Source organism: Symphalangus syndactylus, chromosome X, assembly GCF_028878055.3.
Source record: "Symphalangus syndactylus isolate Jambi chromosome X, NHGRI_mSymSyn1-v2.1_pri, whole genome shotgun sequence".
Lineage (NCBI taxonomy): Eukaryota > Metazoa > Chordata > Mammalia > Primates > Hylobatidae > Symphalangus > Symphalangus syndactylus.
In genome coordinates, this window is record NC_072447.2 from 32993066 (window position 1) to 33013221 (window position 20156).

Consider the following 20156-nt stretch of genomic DNA (forward strand, 5'->3'; position numbering starts at 1 on the left):
GGAGGAGAGATGGCTGCTGGCATCTGCCAGGTAGAGGCCAGGGATGCTGTAGACATCCTACCACGCACAGGCCCCCTAGAAGAGAATGCCTTGGCCCCAGGTGCCAACAGCGCTGAGGCAGAGAAGCCATCCTCACGGCTGTTTGCTCGCCTGGAGGTGCCACCATGCCTTGCCAGGACAGTAAGGGGACGGTTCACTTCCCCAGGAGCTTGCGTCTCAGCTCACCTTCTGGAGGATCTTCCACACCCTCTGGTAGAATCCCACCGGGACCCTGTTGATGGCCCCGTCCAGCCTTCTCCTGCGCAGCCACTGGCCCTGCCGCTCACCCCAGCCGATGTGATGTCCTCCCGAGTCTGAGGATGACGTGCCAGTGGGCGAGGATGGGGTGCTGGACCTCTGCAAGACAGACAGCTTGGGGCCTCAGAAGCCATGCAGCAGGTACCCCAGGGAAAGTGCGCCATCACGAAGGGCGGCCCTGCGACCTATGCACAAATGCCAGAACACCACTTGCCAGAGAGGAACACGGTTCCTCCAGTCCACCTTGCCTGTTTCCTGATGCGAGATGACTCGCATACTTTGGGTTGATCACTTCATTCCATGCTACACTCTGCCCGGCCCCCCGAGAGGCGGTCCCACCCCCAAAGCTAGAACCCATAAGGAGGAGGCCGAGCAGGGCGGGCACGGGCTTGGGGGTCAGACTGCCGGAGTGCTAATCCCCACTCAACGCCAGCGGTGCCAAGGACACACCTGAGGCCATCTGGCCCTGCCATGAACACTGATTCTGGGCCTCAGTCTCATCTGCACAGTGGGGACACAGTCAGGCATCCTGTAGAGACCTGCCCGGAAGCCTTCGCCACGTGGAGACACAGAAGCCCCTGAGGCATACCTAGTGTGTGCTAAGTGCCCATGAGGGGCAGCTGTCACCCGCACGTGGTGCCTGTGCCACTGCAGTGAGAGCTTAGAGGGTGACAATGGGCCCTCGGAGCAGGCACCCATGGCCCAGGGAGACAAACTCCATAGTGCCCACTTCACTGCTGCAGTGCCACAGAGAAGTGACAGACACCTTTCCACAGGACAGGAACCACAGAGAAGGCAACACATGACGCGGGGGAAGACAAACAGTGAAGCCCACGTTTAGTGGCAAGGACCTCGCAGATCAGGGTCCATTCACCCACCCTTTGCAATCCCACTTCCGGCTTTCCCTATTCTTAGGCACTGGGCTTTATCTTAATTTGGGGCAATGGCTGCCTCTGAACTGGGGCTGACTTTGCTGAAGTGAGGGAAGAGGGCGCCATCTCCTTCCCACTTCAACAATGGCTGTACTGATTCAGGCACCAGAGGGGGGCACTGTCTGAGAGGCTCCCCACCGCTGGCGGGGCGGGCCTCCGTGAGTGGGGGCGCATCCCCTCCCTGCGGCAAAGCTCCCAGCCTTCTGTCTTGCCCTGCGGGGCTTCTAGCTTCGAGACCTCTAGGTCGAGAAGGGATAACCTTCACGCTCACACATCTCTTTGCCTGGGACTATCGGCGCTTTCATTTCTCAATAGTGCCACATACCAAATGTGCACAGTCAAATGTAAAGGGTTAAAGTGAAATCCTGAAGTGTGCTAGCAGGGCAGGAGGCGGAGCTCTCCTTTCTGCAGCACTTGGATTTCAACAGATCTTATTTTGAAAACGCAGTTCGGCTGGGTTATTCCATTGGGCTCATTACTGTCACTTAAAGCAACAATTAGACACAAATAAAAGTAATTACAGCTGCACTCCTCAATGACTCAGCCGATCTGGGCCCTCCAGTTTCAGGAGGAAGACTCAGCCTCTGCTCTGTGGTGAGCACAATCCCAGCCCTGCACGGGATCTGGGGCATGGCAGGTGCAGAGTGCTAGTCGGCACATGTGGGCAAGGGCTCACCATCTAGGCTCCATAAGGAGGCATGGAACTAATGTCCCGAAGTTTCCAGAAGCTCTGGGAATTGGTGAGAAGGACACTCCTCACCCACACTGTGCCAAGGAGCACAGACAGAGAGCTGAGAGCTTAAGACGGAGAACAAAGCTCAGTGCAAGCACTTTGGGGCCTTCTTTCTACCCTCCTCAGAATTCCAGTTGGAGGAGCCTGTGAGCATCCCACTGAAAACACTTCAGCCCTGCTCGAATCCTCAGAAGTTGGGCATGAGGTGGGAGCACGAGGAAGGACGCGAGGAGGAGCGGGGACGGACACAATAATCCCGGGGCACTGTTACCGCAGACTTGGAGGAATGCGCACTGCTGAACGCGGCCTGGCCCACAGAAAAGAACTATAAAACAAAAAGAATCCACTCAGTTGACAGCAATGACACCAAAAGACACAGCAGAGAGGAGGGTCACGGAGCAGCATCCGAAACACCCACAGAAAGCAGCAGCAGAGAATGCGGGCGCAGAGAAGGTCCCACAGCAACACACATAGGCAAGCTCAGGTGCAGGGGCACCTGCAAGCACCGCTCTGGGCTTCGACTCCACGTGAAACTGACTAACTGCTCTTTTTAAAAACATGAATTGTTACCATTGAACGTAAATATTAAATGTTCCTGTCATATGTGGAGGGTGCATCAAGTTAGGACACAATATATTTTCCAAACTCACAGCCATGAAATGCTCATATTTTATGGTAAGAATTGTGAAAATCTACAGATGAACCAAACACCTACAGCTGACACTAACATGCTGCACCTAACAGACATTCAGTAGATATTCATTAAATGAATGAATATGATGATCAGGCTGATACCTTTGGCCAAATAAGTATTTCCTCGTCTAAAAATCTAGAATGTACCCTTAATTTGCAAGGGTACAGTGTGCTATCTACACAGTAGTCTTGCAAAAGAGACTAGAGATTGAAAATACCATAATACCTATTACATTTTTGGAACAAATAATATGTTCCTTGACATAAGTGGTCAAAGTTTGTACTAGCTAGGTGACTCTAAGCCCAGCAAAGAACAGAGGTGATCACTTCGTCCCCATAACACGCAAGAACAGCATGAAATGGAGGCGGAAGGAACTACTCAGATTCACCCACGGTCAGGCCATCGGGATGTGGGGACAGAGGGACGATGCCACCGAGTGGCTGGCAAGGGAAGATGTTTGAAAAGCCAGTTCCCTACTTGGAAACAGCATAAATTAGGAGAGATAAAGCATGTTTTACCTCTGGACAACATGTGGAATCAGCCTTTACATGTCATTAAGATGTCTCCTCTAGGCTCTTGTGGTAATACACATCAAAATATTAGAAATGCGACTCCAGTTTCCCAGAGGGGGGAGGAGAACATATGTCACCAGGGTGATATAAAAGAAGAGCATCCTTACATGTTTTTCCTTCCAGGGTTAAGTCCCCCCAGGCGATCTGAGGACAGGAATAGCAGCATTCTTTCTACTGATATAACCAATGACCGCATTTCCCCCTATTTAGTTTTCTATTTAGTTCCCTCTTTTTGAATAGAAACTCCCACTGAGGCAGAGCCTGGATGATCTCTTTCACAAAGTACCCTACAAAGCCCAAGAGTTTGAGAAACAGATTATTTTTAAAGGCATGGGGCAAGGTCGTCTCTCCTGCCCTCGAGTCCTGCTCTCTGCCTGTGCCCCAGCCCATTTGCTGGATAGAGCCGCCCTCCACACATTCACACGCTGCAGTCACAGCCTCACTTTCCACATTCAAGCCAGAAAGAACAGGAAGTAAAGGACGAACAAGGCAAAGGGGTGTCACCTGTTCATCAGCACTAAACCGCCTAGTCATCTGAAAGCAAAAATACATCAGGAAATCAAAACCAGCTTTGAGCCAAGAACGCGTGCTTCTTCTATTGCCCTCTCTCTTAATCCAGGGCCATGTTGGTCAAACCGCAGGGGGTGACCCATGAGTGCATCATGGACTCAATTTAGTGGGTCATGACCAGCATTTAAAATGGAGCAGAAAATTCGAGTGCATTTCTCATGGTCAGAGGGAAACTCTTTCCCAGCATGGATCCCGGGCAAGGCCTAGCACAGCACCCGGCACATTAAGACTGCGATGTTGAGCTGCGGCCCTGTGCGGTCAGTTCAAAAGGATTTTTTACCAGGAATTAAAGGTGAACTAAGAAAAGAGATCCCTGTGGCTGGTGGAGAATCCAAGTATCATGGGCATTCGGTCTATTTCCAGAGCCCTCTTGCTATTTCGTTTGAAGGACACAGATGATTCGGTGACTTTTTGCATGACTCTACTTTTTCAATGGCTGTGGCCCACTCCTAGGAGTGGTTCTCGGGAACAGAGGCAAGCATGTACAAGGGTATTTTCTGGAACATTCATGAGAACATCACGTTAAGGTTAAGGATGAGTGGGTGAGGGTGCGCATGACCGGCTCTGGGATATCTATCTGGGGACAGGGGTGTGTTCAGATCCCAGACAGAAGGGACTTCCCACTCTACAGACAGTGGGCTGCAGCCTCATGCCCTAGGTTTCTGTCGCTTTCTGGGGTAAGCCCAGGTAGGGAGACCACCACTCGTCCCTCGCTGCCACCGAGGTGTTCTTACCTGTTTCATTTCACTCCTTAGTCTGTTAATGCCACTCCTCTCAGTTTTGGTGACTCCGGTATGGCCCACCTCGTGGATGGAGATGGCAGGGCTGGATGTGGAGGAGTGGATAGGGCGCACTGGGTGGGAAACACACACACGTGGTTCTTAGGAACTCTACGGCATCCAACCCGAGGCAGGATCTGCCCCCGTCTCCCCCACTTGACAATGAGGGCCTTCTCTGCCTGGCCAGTGCTGTGTCTCCAGCACCGAGAGCAGCACGGGTGCAGCACTTAGCTCTTAAAGGAGTAAACGAAAGTGTGCAGAGTACTTAAGCATCATTATAACACAGTGGCCAGGAAGCCCCTTACACAGTGAGATATGTTTTTTTTTTTTTTTCGAGACGGAGTCTCACTCTGTCGCCCAGGCTGGACTGCAGTGGCACGATCTCGGCTCACTGCAACCTCCACCTCCTGGGTTCAAGACATTCTCCTGCCTCAGCCTCCCAAGTAGCTGGGATTACACGCGCCCGCCATCATGCCCGGCTAATTTTTGTATTTTTAGTAGAGACAGGGTTTCACCATATTGGCCAGGCTGGTCTCAAACTCCTGACCTTGTGATCCACCCACCTCGGCCTCCCAAAATGCTGGGATTATAGGTGTGAACCACCGCAACCAGCCATGATTTTTTATTTTTTTGAGACAGAGTCTTGCTCTGTTCCTGAGGCTGGAGTGTGCGATCTTGGCTCACTGCAACCTCTGCCTCCTGGGCTCAAGCAATCCTTCCGCTTCAGCCTCCCAAGTAGCTAGGACCACAGGTGTGCGCCACCGCACCTGGCTAATTTTTGTATGTTTTGTGAAGACACGGTTTTGCCATGTTGCCCAGGCTGGTCTTGAGCTCCTGGGCTCAAGTGATCTGCCCGCCTCAGCCTCCCAAAGTGCTGGGATTACAGGCATGAACCACCGTGCCCACTCTTGCTTTTGGATAAGTAAAAAATTATTCTAATAAAACATACCCAGCCAGGCACGGTGGCTCACACCTGTAATTCCAGCACTTTGGGAGGCCGAGGCGGGCAGATCACCTGAGGCCGGGATTTCGAGACCAGCCTGACCAACATGGAGAAACCCTGTCTCTACTAGAAATACAAAATTAGCTGGGCGTGGTGGCGCATGCCTGTAATCCCAGCTACTCGGGAGGCTGAGGCAGGAGAATTGCTTGAACCTGGGAGATGGAGGTTGCGGTGAGCTGAGATTGCGCCATTGCACCCCAGCCTGGGCAACAAGAGCCAAACTCCGTCTCAAAAAATAAACAAACAAACAAAAAACATACCCGACGCCAGGCACGGTGGCTCACACCTGTAATCCCAGCACTTTGGGAGGCCAAGGTGGGAAGACTGCTTGAGCCCAGGAGTTCAAGACCAGCCTGGGCAGCATGGTGAGACCTCGTATCTATATTTAATTAGAAATAAATAAATAAAAATTTTTAAAAACCCCAAAGCACACCTTCCTTGCAGACATCTGAGACCACTGAACTACAGAAGCTAGAACTAACATCTCTTGATATTTCAGTCATGATCCTTCCAGTTTTTTTTCCTATGACTGTGTATGTTTTTAACTAACAAAACAGTATCATCACATACATACGTATAGATACAGAAACATGAGATGGATACATACATTCTGTGGACATAAGTATGGTTCTGTGACCTGCCTTTTTATACTTGTATAGTGAATGTCTCTCCCTGGCATTAAATATTCTATCACATCATAGTTCATGACCGCATGGAGTTTGATCTGGTGAGTGTTGACTGGTCAATGATATAACCAATCCTATTTTTATTAATATTTTTCTAAAGGGTTCGTCATGACTAATGTGTAGGACCCACATGGACCTTGCTGGGCTCTGTCCCCAGTCCCATGTGACTCTCGGAATGCCCCCGGAAAATGACAAAACTGCTGCGGGCCTGAGGGGCTGGCACCCCGGGCAGCTGTGGCCATGGGCTGGATGATCCAGAGGGCCTCCTGGTGCCAGGCCCTGTCTGGGCAGCAGGTGCAGGTGTGAATGCAGGAGAATTCAGTGCCACAGCGGTGCCTGGAGGAGAGCCCATGCCCAGGCCTGAGGGCGAGGTGCCAAATGAAATGAAGGTGGCAGCTGGAGAAGGGCCTCGGGCTGGAGGGGGAAGTGCTAGGAAAGCCAGGCTGCCAGGGGCTGGAGGTGGAGGCAACCAGAGGCCACTGATGCACTGCACCAGGCCACCACCTCTCACTCCCAACCTATCGCACCAGCCTCGGGACTCAAACCTGTCCCTAGCCCCACCACCCACAAGCCTTGCCTCTGTGCTGTGGTCACAGCAATCATTCTAAAAGGCAAGCGTGATCGTATCACTGCCCACTCCAAAGCCTCCCAGGTCTAGCTGTCTTCAGGACAAAGGCCAAACAGTCCTCCCAGCATCACCTGAAACTCTACCAACTCGAGCCCTACCTCCCCTCGACTCCCGGCCACCTGCACCACACTGGGCATCTGCCTGTGCTGGCAAGCCAGGCCCAGCTCAAAGGTCACCTCCTCGGGCAGCATCCCCTGCAACCCTCACCATCCCACCTGACCCCAATGGAGTCATGGGAGTGGAGGGCACTGTCCAGGAGGAGTAGTAACAAATAAGGAACTTGGGGACAAGAACATTTAAAGGACAGCAGAGAGGCAGGAGCCCATAAGGGAGACTCAGTGATGAGCTGGGGAGGAAGGACAGACCCAGGAAAGTGGAAAACAGAAGGAGAAGGGTCTGGAAGCTACAAGAGGGGCTGTCCGGGGTGGGTGTTCGCTGGAAACATTTATCTCAGACATCTCAGGATTTAATCAAAATTCTAAGCCTATTTGGGCTTCCTAATTTACAAAAATTGAGCAATTACAAAGGACAGCTAACAAATGATGTTATATGTTAAAAAGACAGCATGTCTTCTGTTCTTGCTTGCAATCACACATATTTATGACTTTCAAATGACATTACTCGGTTCCTAGTTTCATAGCATCTATAGCTGTACATCTAATGACAAATTTTTAGTAATTATCTGTGTCAAGCCATGAATACTATAATGATGAGCAGAACACATTAAATATTTATCTCGTACATTACCATTTCAAGGACTCTGCCTTGGAAAGAACTGGAAATTACTTTTGCAAAAGCATTTTGAGCACCCCTCCTTCAGGAAAGGAGAAAAACCACCAAAACACATCTGACTGCACGATGCTGTCTTTGTTTGCAGCCAGCACATGATCAGGAAACATACAAAGTACCCAATGTCCTTCTTATTAAATAAAAGGAATGATAGCCCACAGTGCATTTCTTTGGCTTGATGAAATAAATTCACCAACGTGCCTGCAAATCATTTAGCTTTTTTATGAGGAGGAGAAATGATAATTGCTTCAATTATAATTAGGGAACATTTGAGAACAAGAATCACGCCAGGACTTGGGTGATTATGTTTCCCAGCACTGCAAGCAGGGTTCCGGTTCAGATAAAAACAGAGTGAGCAAGGCAGGACAAAGCAAAATAAGTTAGCTCGAGCATGCTGTGAGGTCACAGAGGGGTCTCCTCCCTGCCCTGTGGAGGGTGATGTGAGGCTGGGTTGAGAATATTTTCACCCAAACCAAAGGCCAGGATGCTCAGGTGGTGTGAAAGGACAGCCCTTTCACCCTGGCATTCGGGGTCCCCTACACTTCTACCACTTTTTTTTTTTTCTGAGAACAGAGCCTTGCTCTGTCGCCCAGGCTGGAACGCAGTGGCGCGATCTCAGCTCACTGTAACCTCCACCTCCCGGGTTGAAGTGATTCTCCTGCCTCAGCCTCCTGAGTACCTGGGATTACAGGCGCGTGCCACCATGCCCGACTAATTTTTTTTGTATTTTTAGTAGTGACGGGGTTTCACCACGTTGGTCAGGCTGGTCTCAAATTCCTGACCTCGTGATCCGCCCACCTCAGCCTCCCAAAGTGCTGGGATTACAGGCATGAGCCACCATGCCCAGCCAACACTTTTGCATAAGTGATGGTGCCAGGTGCTTACGGCTACAGGAGGCGGTATACCACACCCACATGCTGTGCCAACCTGGGCAAGAAAAGCTCGCCCAGCACACTGCGAGCGAGTCCCAAAGCCCCCAAAGCAGGAAGCTTGAGCCTAGGACTCTGTTCATCTCCTTCAGGTAGGAGCCTTCCCTTCCCACATTCGCTATGCCCCACAGTGCTGGTTCTAATGTCTGCTGCATGTAAAGGAGGCAGCTCCCTGAAGACGTTAACAGGAGCATGGGACTTACCACTTCTTTCAACACCAAACTCTTTCCCACTTAGAATATGGTGCAGGAGATTTTTCATATCGAAAGGGCTGAGGTTCATTAAACTTTCAGAAGCCTCTTCTCCTAAAAACAAATATCTTGTAAGTGTCCCAGACACAGGGCTGGTGGTGGGTAAAGGTAGGGTCAGGTGGACGTGGGTGGGGAGGGAGGTGACAGCAGATGCCGCGGCAGGTCCCCCTGTTCAGGAGAACCTCACTATTGCTTTGGGGCTGAACTGCACTGTTCCGTGGGGATTCTAAATGCTGCCGTTTAAATCATGTATCTGCTTAATTCTTAGACACATGATGTTTCACAATGTATGATCCCCAACGCTGGATGTCTCATGATGGATTTTTATATTCAAATTGGTAGGGTTTCTCCCAGTGAAGGTATTATAAAATGGGGGTGACATCTCATAGCAAGGGCATCCAGGAAGGAGCTTAGATGTCAGGTACAGGGCGGAAGATTCCGCATCGCCTTTGAGGCTGTAATAGTAAACATCACTAGAGCCCCATTCTCCGTGACTTATGAACTTCAGCTCTATGCCATGTGGATGGGAGTTCCATCTAAATGAGAGAAGCTGGTAAGGCCTGAGCTTGCCACAGGCTTGGATGCTGGGTTCGAGATAACCTAAGCAGGTCTTCCCCTGAGAGTGGAGGCCGTGGCCGGGTGGTCGGAGTGGGGTGCGGCGGGAGCTGCAGGAGCTGCGGGCATCTCACCTGAGCAGTTCAGGCTCCGTGCCAGCTCCGTGGCCATCACCTGAATGATCAGTCCAATCCGGAGTCTCAGCATCTCCGCAAAGAGGCTGGGCTGCGCCCTGACATACATGGCCAGGTAAACCACAATCTCCTGAGGCAGACACACACAGAGATACGGTTTCAGAGACAGGGTGAGTGGCTGAAGGGTCCCCTCCACTCTGAGGAAGGCTGTGGCCCAGCCCCTCCCACACCAGCCCCAGACCTGCGTGAGGACGGCAATGCTGATGTCCTGCCCACTGGCCTCGTAGATGAGTTTTGTGAGCTCCTCTGGGGGAAGGGGCCTAGGAAGGAGCATTGTGTAACGAACATGATGAGGTGTCTTGAGACAGTGCCTCCTCGCTCTTCATGGAACACCCTTATTTTCTGTGCTAGATGCATCCATGTGACAGAGTGCCTTTAAAAAGCCCCTCCTCCGAACACTGGGAAGCGCTGATGTTTTCCCCATGGCTCCCCCGCAAACCTGAGGTCCCCAAGGCTGAGGACTTACGCAGAGATGATCTTCTCCCGGGGCTCGGGCGGCAGGCCCACGGTGAGCTGCTTCTGGTGCGACAGCAGGTCCGTGCAGGCCTGCGCAGTTAAGAGGAAGGGTGAGAGGCAGAGCGTGAGAGAGACTGGCAAAGACGACAGGCAGTGGGGAGGAGACACTGCCAATCAGATCGTACATTTACCTTTATAAACTTTATGACCCATGTTGCCCTTGATTTGGAAAATTCATACCTAGACACCAGACTAAGCAACCCAGGCAGGGCTGGGTGTCTGTGGTCTCTGTCTCCAATGTGTGGCCCCAGGCTTGGCTCTGAAGGGCCCGTCAGTGGGCGTTTAATGCCCATCCACTAGCAAACACATTGGACTCCCTGCTATTGAGTGAGACAGGGATGAGTCTGAAGATACCGATGGTAAGAGTTAATAACCATATTCAATTCCTAAATTACCCGTTTCCCCATTATTCACATCTAATAAATGCCATCATTTTACCATCATGACACTGAACTCGAGTGTCTTAGAAAGCAGCTCTGGATTTTGCCTGGCCTTGGGGTAATAAATATTAATGATCACTGTACTGTGGATGTGTGAAAAAAGAGAGCTCTAAGAGGCTGCCAGGCCACAGAGCACTTTCATTTGATTTCCTGGCGAGTCTTTTTCCGTAGCTAAGAAAGAACAAAACCAATCCACTTGCATTTCCTTCCCTCTGCTCGCCTTCCTGGAGCAGCAGGCAGGCAGGAGAGAAGGGCCCGCTCCACCTGTGGGTTAAAGAATGGGGCTCCTTCACAGGTAAAAGGTATAACTGGGAGATTGGAAGTGGAAGAGGAAGGGGGCACGAGCTAGTGAGCACACATGGGCAGCCGGCACAGTCGCACTGACCTCAGCCAGGACCTCCACTTTCTTCCTGAGCAGGCCTGAGATGTAGCGAATCAGACCCCACTCCTGGTTCAAGCCGGCTTTCCCATAGAGCTCGCCGAGAAGGTTTTGAACGGTGACCCCGTGCTGTCCAGAGAGATTTGTGTCCCAGCTGGGACCCCTGCCAAGAGGTAGAAAAACCCAGAAATATAGTCCAGGATGTTTAGACTGGGAGAGGAATGGATCACTGTGCATTTTGCACAGCGCTTGGGCTCTCCCAGTGCCCATGAGTCTCACTGAGAGGGTTACGCCCGACCAAAGCTTCCCTATGTCCTTTGAAACAGAAGCCTAACATCAGGACGTGGTGGCCTCCTGGCCTCACATAGCCTTCTCATCCTGGGGGACCAGCATCAGTAGGCAGAGAAGGGGATAGAAGTTTCATTCCTGGTGATCCTGGGTAACTGGGGTGAATACAATCATGACCTGGGCTGGTTAGAAGGCCAAGAATACTAGGGAAAAAAATTAAGGAGAACTGAGAAAGCTTAGCCTAGTAAAGACCATAAACTTACTGCTACGGCCTGAATGTCTGTTTTCCCCCAATTCCTATGTTGAAATCTTAACCCCCACAATGATGACATTAGGAGGTGGGGACTTTGGGAGGTCATCAGGTCAGGGGGGCAGAGCCCTCCTGAAGGAGATGAGTGCCCTTATAAAAACGACGCCAGAGAGCTCACTCGCCCCTTCCACCATGTCAGGATGCAATGAGAAGACGCCATCTATGAGAAAACAGGCTTTCCCAGACATCAAATCGGCCTTGAGTTTCAACTTCCCAGCCTCTGGAACTGTGAGAAATACATTTCTGTTGTTCCTAAGCCAACCTGTTCGTGGTATTTTGTTATAACTGCCCGAATGGACTCAGACACTTACTTTATGACATAAAGAATGTACAGAATGTCTGCTTGGTCCTGTAGGTTCGAACAATCTTTCAACTGCTCAACCAGCTTCTCACAGTCCACGTCACCATGGTCATCTCTAGGCCACTGAAAGTCACTTTCAGGAACCTGGTCATACAAGAGCCGGAAAGCAGGGAGATGGGCTAGGCATAGAACTTTTGGAAGATCAAGAAGTGAAACACCAATCTGGTCTTGGAACTCTATTGCTGTGCTGTGCTCCAGTTTTCAATGACTTTTTGTACCTCTTTATTTATAGGCTTTTGCTATTTTTGATCAGTGAATCACTGTGCTGGTCAACATTTGCAAGAGACTGGACTGAACAGGTTAAAATATATGTGAGTTTTATTTATGGAAGGTTCACAGACAAGCAGAACTAACCTCTGGTGTTAGGAATCATGACAGCAGTTATCTCTGGACCAGAAAAGGAGAAAGAGATGGGAGGGGGGGCACAGAAGGTGGTCATTGATCCAGGTATACTGGCTTGGTGATCATTCACTGAGCTGAAGGTGTGAGGGATGTGCTGTCCCCAAATATGCCAGATTGGTACATTGACTATTTTGAGTTGAAAACACTGGAAAAACTGTAGTTTCAGAAAGGGGTAGCTGACCTGTCTCTTTCTGCAGGTAGCAAGCCATAAGGATGCCTCTGGGAGGGGTACACTCCTAGGGTGCGAAAATAGCCCATATCACCAGAGCCCAGGAACTGGGGGCAGCAACGGACCTGTATAAATACACTTACCCAAGGAACCCTTATCTTCCACTAGTTTCACACGCCCTGTGTATATATTTCCTAATAACTGCCTCTAGCCAGATTTTCCTTGTCCTGTCCTAGCTTCTCAAATTTATCACTCTTTGTTTAAAAAGTAGAAAAGCATCTTGCTTTGACCACTTCTTCAGACTTCACTCTCTTGTGAAGATCCCCATGTACCCAGAAAGCTAATCACCTTTGTATGCTTTTTCTTGTTAATCTGCCTGGTGTCAAGCGGCTTCTAGATGGAGCCGAAAAGCCCTCACAAGAGCTAAGGAGGGGTTGGAGGTGACCTCTCGCTCCTCTATTCCTGCTTTCTGCACCATGCTGCACATATGGTATAGTTATTTGGAAGCAAAACAAATGCAAAAAGGATGTTTTAAACAACCTAAAATTGAAATCAGGGTAAAATCTTCTCCAACAGGCACTGAGTGGCAGAGTCTATTCATGTGGGGTAGAATCAGGGAAGAGTCCTGGATAAAATAACAAATTGTGGGAATTAATGGAACAGCCTGAGATTTTATTCTCCTGAGGAATCTTATTTTGTAAATTTTTTATGCCCATCTGTTTCCTGCAGTATCCTAAGGAATCTTTTACTGTTTTTTGTTACATTAAGAGCATTAGGAGCCAGGCACAGTGGCTTGCGCCTATAATCCCAGCACCTTGGGAGGCTAAGGTGAGAGGATCACTTGAGCCCAGGAATTCCAGACCAGTCTGGGCAACATGGTAAAACCCTGTCTCTACAAAAAATACAAAAATTAGCTGGGCATGGTGGCGCACGCTGGTAGTCCCAACTATTTGGGAGGCTGAGGTGGGAGGATTGCCTGAGCCTGGAGGTTGAGGCTGCAGTAAGCTGTGATCACACCACTGCACTCCAGCCTGGGTGACGGAGCGAGACTCTAAGAAAAATTTTAAAAGGCCATTAGGAACAAAGAGTCCTGTTCTCTGTTCCACAAGTAGTCCCACCCTGGCCAGCTAAATAGTTAGGCGGGGCTAGGTAGTGAGCTATTTCCTCTAGTGGCCACATAGACTCTGGTGAGTAGGCAGCAAGGTAGTAGCTTTCTCTACAGGCAAAATGTAAAGGCTTGCATCAAATTCAATTTACATATTGATGCAAGTCAGATTCCAGACAACAAAGGGATTGGGTTCACATCCAAGCCCAGAGTTTCTAAACTGAAAGGTCCCTGATATCGAGAAATATGCTGTTTCTTTTGAGTTTAGCCATTTGAAAGAGTTTGGGGACTAATCCTGCATTGTAGAACAACATACTTTTAAAAAAAAGCTGTTCCATATACTTTACCTTTTCTAGGAGTGGCTGAGGAGAATCAACAAGATTCAGTGATTTACGGTGGGCACTTAGAACTTTAGTCGGCAAAGTCATGGGAACAACTGGAAAACAAAAGAATAAAGAGAGTTATTCTGAGGAGGAAGAACAATACTTTTTTTTTTTTTTTTTGGAGACAGAGTCTCACTCTGTCACCCACGTTGGAGTGCACTGGTGTGATCTCGACTCACTGCAACTTCTGCCTCCTGGGTTCAAGCAATTCTCCTGCCTCAGCCTCCTGAGTAGCTGGGATTACAGGCACACGCCACCACACTCAGCTAATTTTTTTTTTTTTTTTGAGACAGAGTTTCGCTCTTGTTGCCCAGGCTGGAGTGTGATGGCGAGATCTCGGCTCACGGCGAGATCTTGGCTCACCACAACCTCCACTTCCCAGGTTGAAGTGATTCTCCTGCCTCAGCCTCCCAAGTAGCTAGGATTATAGGCATGCACCACCACGCCCGGCTAATTTTGTATCTTTAGTAGAGACGGGGTTTCGCCATGTTGGTCAGGCTGATCTCGAACTCCCGACCTCAGGTGATCCACCCACCTCAGCCTCCCAAAGTGCTGGGAGTACAGGCACGAGCCACTAGGCCTGGCCTAATTTTTACATTTTTAGCAGAGATGGGGTTTCACCATGTTGGTCAGGCTGGTCTTGAACTCCTGACCTCAGGTGATCCAGCCGTCTCGGCCTCCCAAAGTGCTGGGATTATAGGCTTGAGCCACTGTTCCCGGCCAATACTTCTTTTGAGAAGTATGGCGGCTGCTCCTTATCTAACACAAACCAACAGAAGGAAAGATCACTTATTTAGTTCAGCTTCAACAAGAATTTATCATGTAGCCACCTCATGTGCTAAATCCGGGAGTAAGAAGTGAGCAGGGCATAGATCTTGCTTTGGGAACTGGATTTCGCTTTTCCCTCCTGGAATTCAGGAAAAATGATATAACATCCCAGGACTGGAAAGAAGCTCAGAAGTGATTTCACCGGACCTCTTTTTCTTTCGGATGAGGAAACTGAGAGACCCAGGGAGGGTAGACCATTTGTCCAAGGTCACTTCCCATAATCAAGGCGTCTTGGCTTCCGGTCCAGTATGCACTTCACTCTGCCACTGCCGGGCAGTAGGGCTTGTTTATCAACCACCTCTGGATATTAGAATTATCGATATTTATTCATTAAGCCATCCCTGTCTTCCAGGCTATAGCATGTCATCTCAGGAGAACAGGAAGTTTTCAAGGTAAAGATGATGCGTATTTAAAAGGCATTTATAGACCTCCAGGTTATACTTGTGAATTGAATACACACTGTAATTTTAATTCCTTCCAACCCTCCACTAACATTACAGAAAATATATACAGTCATGCATTGTTTAATGACAGGGATACATTCTGAGAAATGTGTCATTAGGCAAATTCCTCACTGCATGAACAGCATAGAGTGTACTTACACAAACCTAGATGGTACAGCCTACTACACACCTAGGTTGGATGATAGAGGCTATTGCTCCTAGGCTACAAACCAGTATGCATGTTCCTATACTACATACTGTAGGTAACTGTAACACAATGGTATTTGTGTGTCTAAACATAGAAAAGGTACGGTAGAAATATGGTATAGGCCAGTCATGGTGGCTCATGCCTGTAATCCCAGCACTTTGGGAGGCTGAGGTGAGAGGATTTCTTGAGCTCAGGAGTTCAAGAGCAGCCTGGGCAACATAGTGAGACCTCATCCCCACTAAAATTAAAAAAAAAAAAAATGGTAGGCCAGGCGTGGTGGCTCACACCTGTAATCCCAGCACTTTGGGTGGCTGAGGCGGAAGGATCACCTGAGGTCGGGAGTTCGAGATCAGCCTGACCAACATGACGAAACCCCATCTCTACTAAAATACAGAATTAGCCAGGTGTGGTGGCACATGCCTGTAATCCCAGCTACTCTGGAGGCCGAGGCAGGAGAATTGCTTGAACCTGGGAGGCGGAGGTTATGGTGAGCTGAGATCGTGCCACTGCACTCCAGCCTGGGCAAGAAGAATGAAACTCTGTCTTAAAAAACAAAACAAAACAAAAACAATGAGCTGGGTGTGATGGTGCATGCCTGTAGTCCCAGCTACTGGGGGGCTGAGGCAGAAGGATCGCTTGAGCTCAGGAGACTGAGGCTGCAGTAAGCCCTGATCGTGGCACTGCACTTCAGCCTGGGTGACAGAGCAAGACCCTGTCAAAAAAAAAAAAAAAAAGCAATATGGTATATAAGTTGAAAAATGGTTCACCTCTATAGGGCCCTTGCCACGAATAGAGCTTGCAGGACTGGAAGTTGCTCTGGGTGACTGGGTGAGGGGTGAGTGAATGTGAAGGCCTAGGACATGACTGTACACTGCTGTAGACTTCATAAATACTCTACACTCACGCTGCACTCAATTCATCACACAGTGTTAATACTAAATGACCTTAGCTTACTGTAACTTTATAAACTTAAATTTTTAAAAATTTGACTTTTGTAATAACAGCTTAAAACACAGATCGTACAGCTGTACAAAAATATTTTCTTTTTTTTTTTTTTTTTTGAGATAGAGTCTCGCCTTGTTGCCCAGGCTGGACTGCAGTGGTGCGATCTCGGCTCACTGCAACCTCCACCTCCCGGGTTCAAGCGATTCTCCCGCCTCAGCCTCCCAAGTAGCTGGGATTACAGGTGCACACCTCCACGCCCAGCTAATTTTTGTATTTTTAGTAGAGACAGGGTTTCACCATGTTGGCCAGGCTGGTCTCTAACTCCTGACCCACCCACCTGGGCCTCCCAAAGTGCTGGGATTACAGGCATGAGCCACCACGGCCAGCACACAAAAATATTTTCTTTATGTCCTTATTCTATACGCTTTGATCTATTTTTTAGTTTTATTTATTTTACTTTTTAAACTTTTTTTAAAAAATGAAAACACACACACATTAGGCCTATGCAGGGCCAGGATCATCCATCTCACTGCTGCCACCTCCACAGCTTGTCCCACTGGAAGGTCTTCAGGGGCAGTAACGTACATGGAGTTGTCATCTCCTAAGATAACAATGCTTTCTCCTGTAATCCCTCCTGAAGAACTGCTCTGCGGCTGTTTCACAGTTAACTTTTTTTAATAAGTAAAAGGAGTACACTCTAAATACGCAAACCAGCAACATACTTATGTATTATCAAGTATTATGTACTATACATAATTGTATGTGCTAGACTTGTATACGACTGGCAGCGCAGGAGGTTTGTTGATACTGGCATCGCCACAAACACATGAGCAGTGCATGGGGCTACAAAGTCACTACAGCTACGACGTCACTAGGTGACAGAAAGGTTTCAGCTCCATTATAATCTTAGGGGACCACTGCCATATATGCGGTCTGCCATTGACCAAAAAGTTATGTGGTGCATAACTGTATATATTTTTTTTAAAAAGACAAATCCTTGAGAATGAAGAAAAACAAGAAAGAAGATGACAGGAACAGAATTTCACAAGCGGGAAAGCTGACAGATGAAAGATAAGTGATTTAGCTGACACAAGGCAACCAATTCCCAAGTCTGCAGTGGAGAAATCCGAGAGCTGGTCAGTTACACCCAAGGCTCATCAGAAGTCCCTGGGGCCTGCTGCACCATGTGCTTCTGGAACTGGGGCCTAGAAGGGGTGTCCAAAACAAGGAAGGCTGGGGAGAAGCTATTTGAGAAGCAGTGAGCTCCCTGGACATCTGCTTCAACTACACCCAGCTTGATGACCACCTCACTCACTCTGACAGAAGACTGGAGGGTCTCTCAGAAGAGGGTAAAAGAGGAAGGGGCTCGAAGAGAGGGGGGCTACTGATTAGCACATCTGAAGGCCTGGATACATTCCTTAAGGGAATTATAAGTAACTATATAGCTCCAGGCAACCAGGCCCTAATCCTTGAAATAGGAAATCCACTAGGAGATTGTAGAGTATCTCTGGGAAATCAAGTAACTCCGAGTCAACAAGCCCCACCCATGGGCTTGGAGATTCTCATGCATGACCAGGTAAGCGAGGAGGAGCAGGGCATTGGAAGGATGCCCATGTGGAAGACAGAAACCTAAGCAAACCGGAAAAAGTAACTTGGGGGAATGGAAACCATTCAAAGAGTAAAAAGGGTATATACAAACCAAAACAAAAAGCCCTGCCATTAATATTCTTAGAATAATAACAAATTGCCAGGCATAGTGGCTCATGCCTGTAATCCCAGTACTTTGGGAGGCCACGGTGGGCAGATCGTTTGAGGCCAGGAATTTGAGACCAGCCTGGGCAACATGGCGAAACCCTGTCTCCACAAAAATAAAAATAAAAATTAGCTGGGTGTGGTGGCATGCACCTGTGGTCCCAGCTACTTGGGAGGTTGAGGTAGGGTGATCGCTTGGGCCTGGGAGGTGAAGGCTGCAGTAAGCCGTAATTGCACCACTGCACTTCAGCCTGGGTGACAGAGCAGGACCTTTTCTTTCTCTCTCTTTCAGAAAAAGAAATTATACTGTATTTTTATTTTATTATTTTTTTGAGACAGGGTCTCGCTCTGTCACCCAGGCTGGAGTGCAGTGGCACAATCTCAGCTCACTGCAACCTCTGCCTCCCGGGTTCAAGCGCTTCTTCTGCCTCAGCCTCCTGAGTAGCTGGGATTACAGGCGCAGGCCACCACACCTGGCTCATTTCTGTATTTTTAGTAGAGACAGTGTTTCACCATGTTGGCCAGGCTAGTCTCAAACTCCTGGCCTCAAGTGATCCGCCTGCCTTGGCCTCCGAAAGTGCTGGGATTACAGGTGTGAGCCACCACGCCCAGACAAAAAAATGTATTTTTAATCTAGAATTCTATACCCAGCCAAACTCTCAAATGGGTCTGGAACATTTGTAGACATTTTTAAAATGGCAAGGTTTCAACAATTTTACCCATCGCGCGCTGTTTCTCAGGAAACTACTGCATGTCCTCTATCAAAATAAGGGTAAACCAAGAAAGAAGAGTTGGGATACAGAACACAGGAGAGCCATCTCAGGAGACAAGTCAAGGAAGCCTCCAGGGAAGATCTCAGGGTAAAAAGCACCTCAGACACTGAGGGCAACCAAGCCAGAAGGGGGCAGAGGGCAGTGCAGTTCAAAAACAAGCAAGTTGAGAGCTGTCACCACCATGCCCTCTTCCACTTCACTTTTTTTTTTTGAAACCTACTGAAACTATTCTAGAATGTGCTCCACCAAAACAGAAGAATACATTGAGAAAGGGGAACACAACAGATTCGGGAACCATGGAATCCAACTAAGGAGACAAGCCAGGGAAACTCCCAGGATGACACATATGCAACAGGCCTAGAGCGCAGTCAGCCCAGATAGAAGGAGACTCGCGGACTCTAAGAAAGGCAGTGGAATTGAGAGATTCACCGACACGACTGAGCTTGTGGAAATTTGTATTGCGAGGCCACTGGAAGATGTAGAAAGAAAGCAAAGCAAATGAAAAGCCAGGGCAACTTTACCTTTTGAAAAAACAAAGAGTAAAAATGGGAATATAAACAGAATATACTATAATGCTCAGTTGGAAATATTTGTGTACATACAGTGATATAAAGAGTGAATACTGATTTAACTAAACTTTAACCCCTTGGTGGGTTAGGGAGAGTGAAGCAGAGGAGTGGTGATTTAAGACAGCCAGATCCTTACCCACTTAATCGAAAGTCAACAGGTACCGAATCAAGTCAATGCATGTGAAGACAGCAGTATGCACACATTATTTGAGAAATATGGAGATATGTATATACCAGAAGAAAGAGCTAAAAGACTTGAAAGTGGTTACCTCTAAGTAGAAGGACGTGGGGGGCATTTTGTTGTCTTCTAGGATTCTTTGGCTTTTAAATTATGTCCCTGCATTACTTTGATAAAAGAAGGTATTTTAACAGGCAGAAAACAGTTAATAACATACATGGAACTTCCAAACCCTTTGCTCTTGCCATCACAGAAAGTATGTCCCGCGTGGAATGGATAGCACTGAAGACATGGCGGTCTTCTGTGTTCTTACAAAGAGGAGGCAGATAGGACCTCAACGATGTACTTTGCAGAAGGTGGTTGATATAATGGTCAAGTTCATCTTGGCTTTCTGTAACTGGACAAGCAAGAAAAAGAGCCAATGAAACCAAGCTGCAGAAATATGACTACACAATAGTGACCATGGGTAGCAAGTAGCACTGAGTAGTCTTAGCA

The 20156-nt window shown here is 48.5% G+C and overlaps 1 protein-coding gene across 9 annotated transcripts in view; it reads right to left on the reverse strand.

Annotated features, from left to right (window-relative positions):
* The window catches only part of PHKA2 (phosphorylase kinase regulatory subunit alpha 2), a 92763-nt gene that overhangs the window by 3962 nt on the left and 68645 nt on the right, over positions 1-20156 (reverse strand). For 2 of the 9 annotated variants that reach the window (XM_063634968.1, XM_063634967.1), the window contains exons 19-30: positions 19879-20058; positions 13930-14018; positions 11857-11990; positions 10954-11110; positions 10079-10158; positions 9794-9872; positions 9553-9682; positions 8816-8917; positions 4533-4651; positions 3733-3762; positions 2234-2287; positions 226-396 (exon numbers count right to left, since the gene is read on the reverse strand). In XM_063634968.1, coding sequence (XP_063491038.1) covers positions 226-396; positions 2234-2287; positions 3733-3762; positions 4533-4651; positions 8816-8917; positions 9553-9682; positions 9794-9872; positions 10079-10158; positions 10954-11110; positions 11857-11990; positions 13930-14018; positions 19879-20058 — 1325 coding nt within the window. Of the gene's footprint in view, positions 1-225; positions 397-2233; positions 2288-3732; positions 3763-4532; positions 4652-5673; positions 5960-8815; positions 8918-9552; positions 9683-9793; positions 9873-10078; positions 10159-10953; positions 11111-11856; positions 11991-13929; positions 14019-19878; positions 20059-20156 lie in introns of those variants that run through there. The other 7 variants (XM_063634970.1, XM_063634969.1, XM_063634972.1 and 4 more) reach the window with 4 other exon arrangements.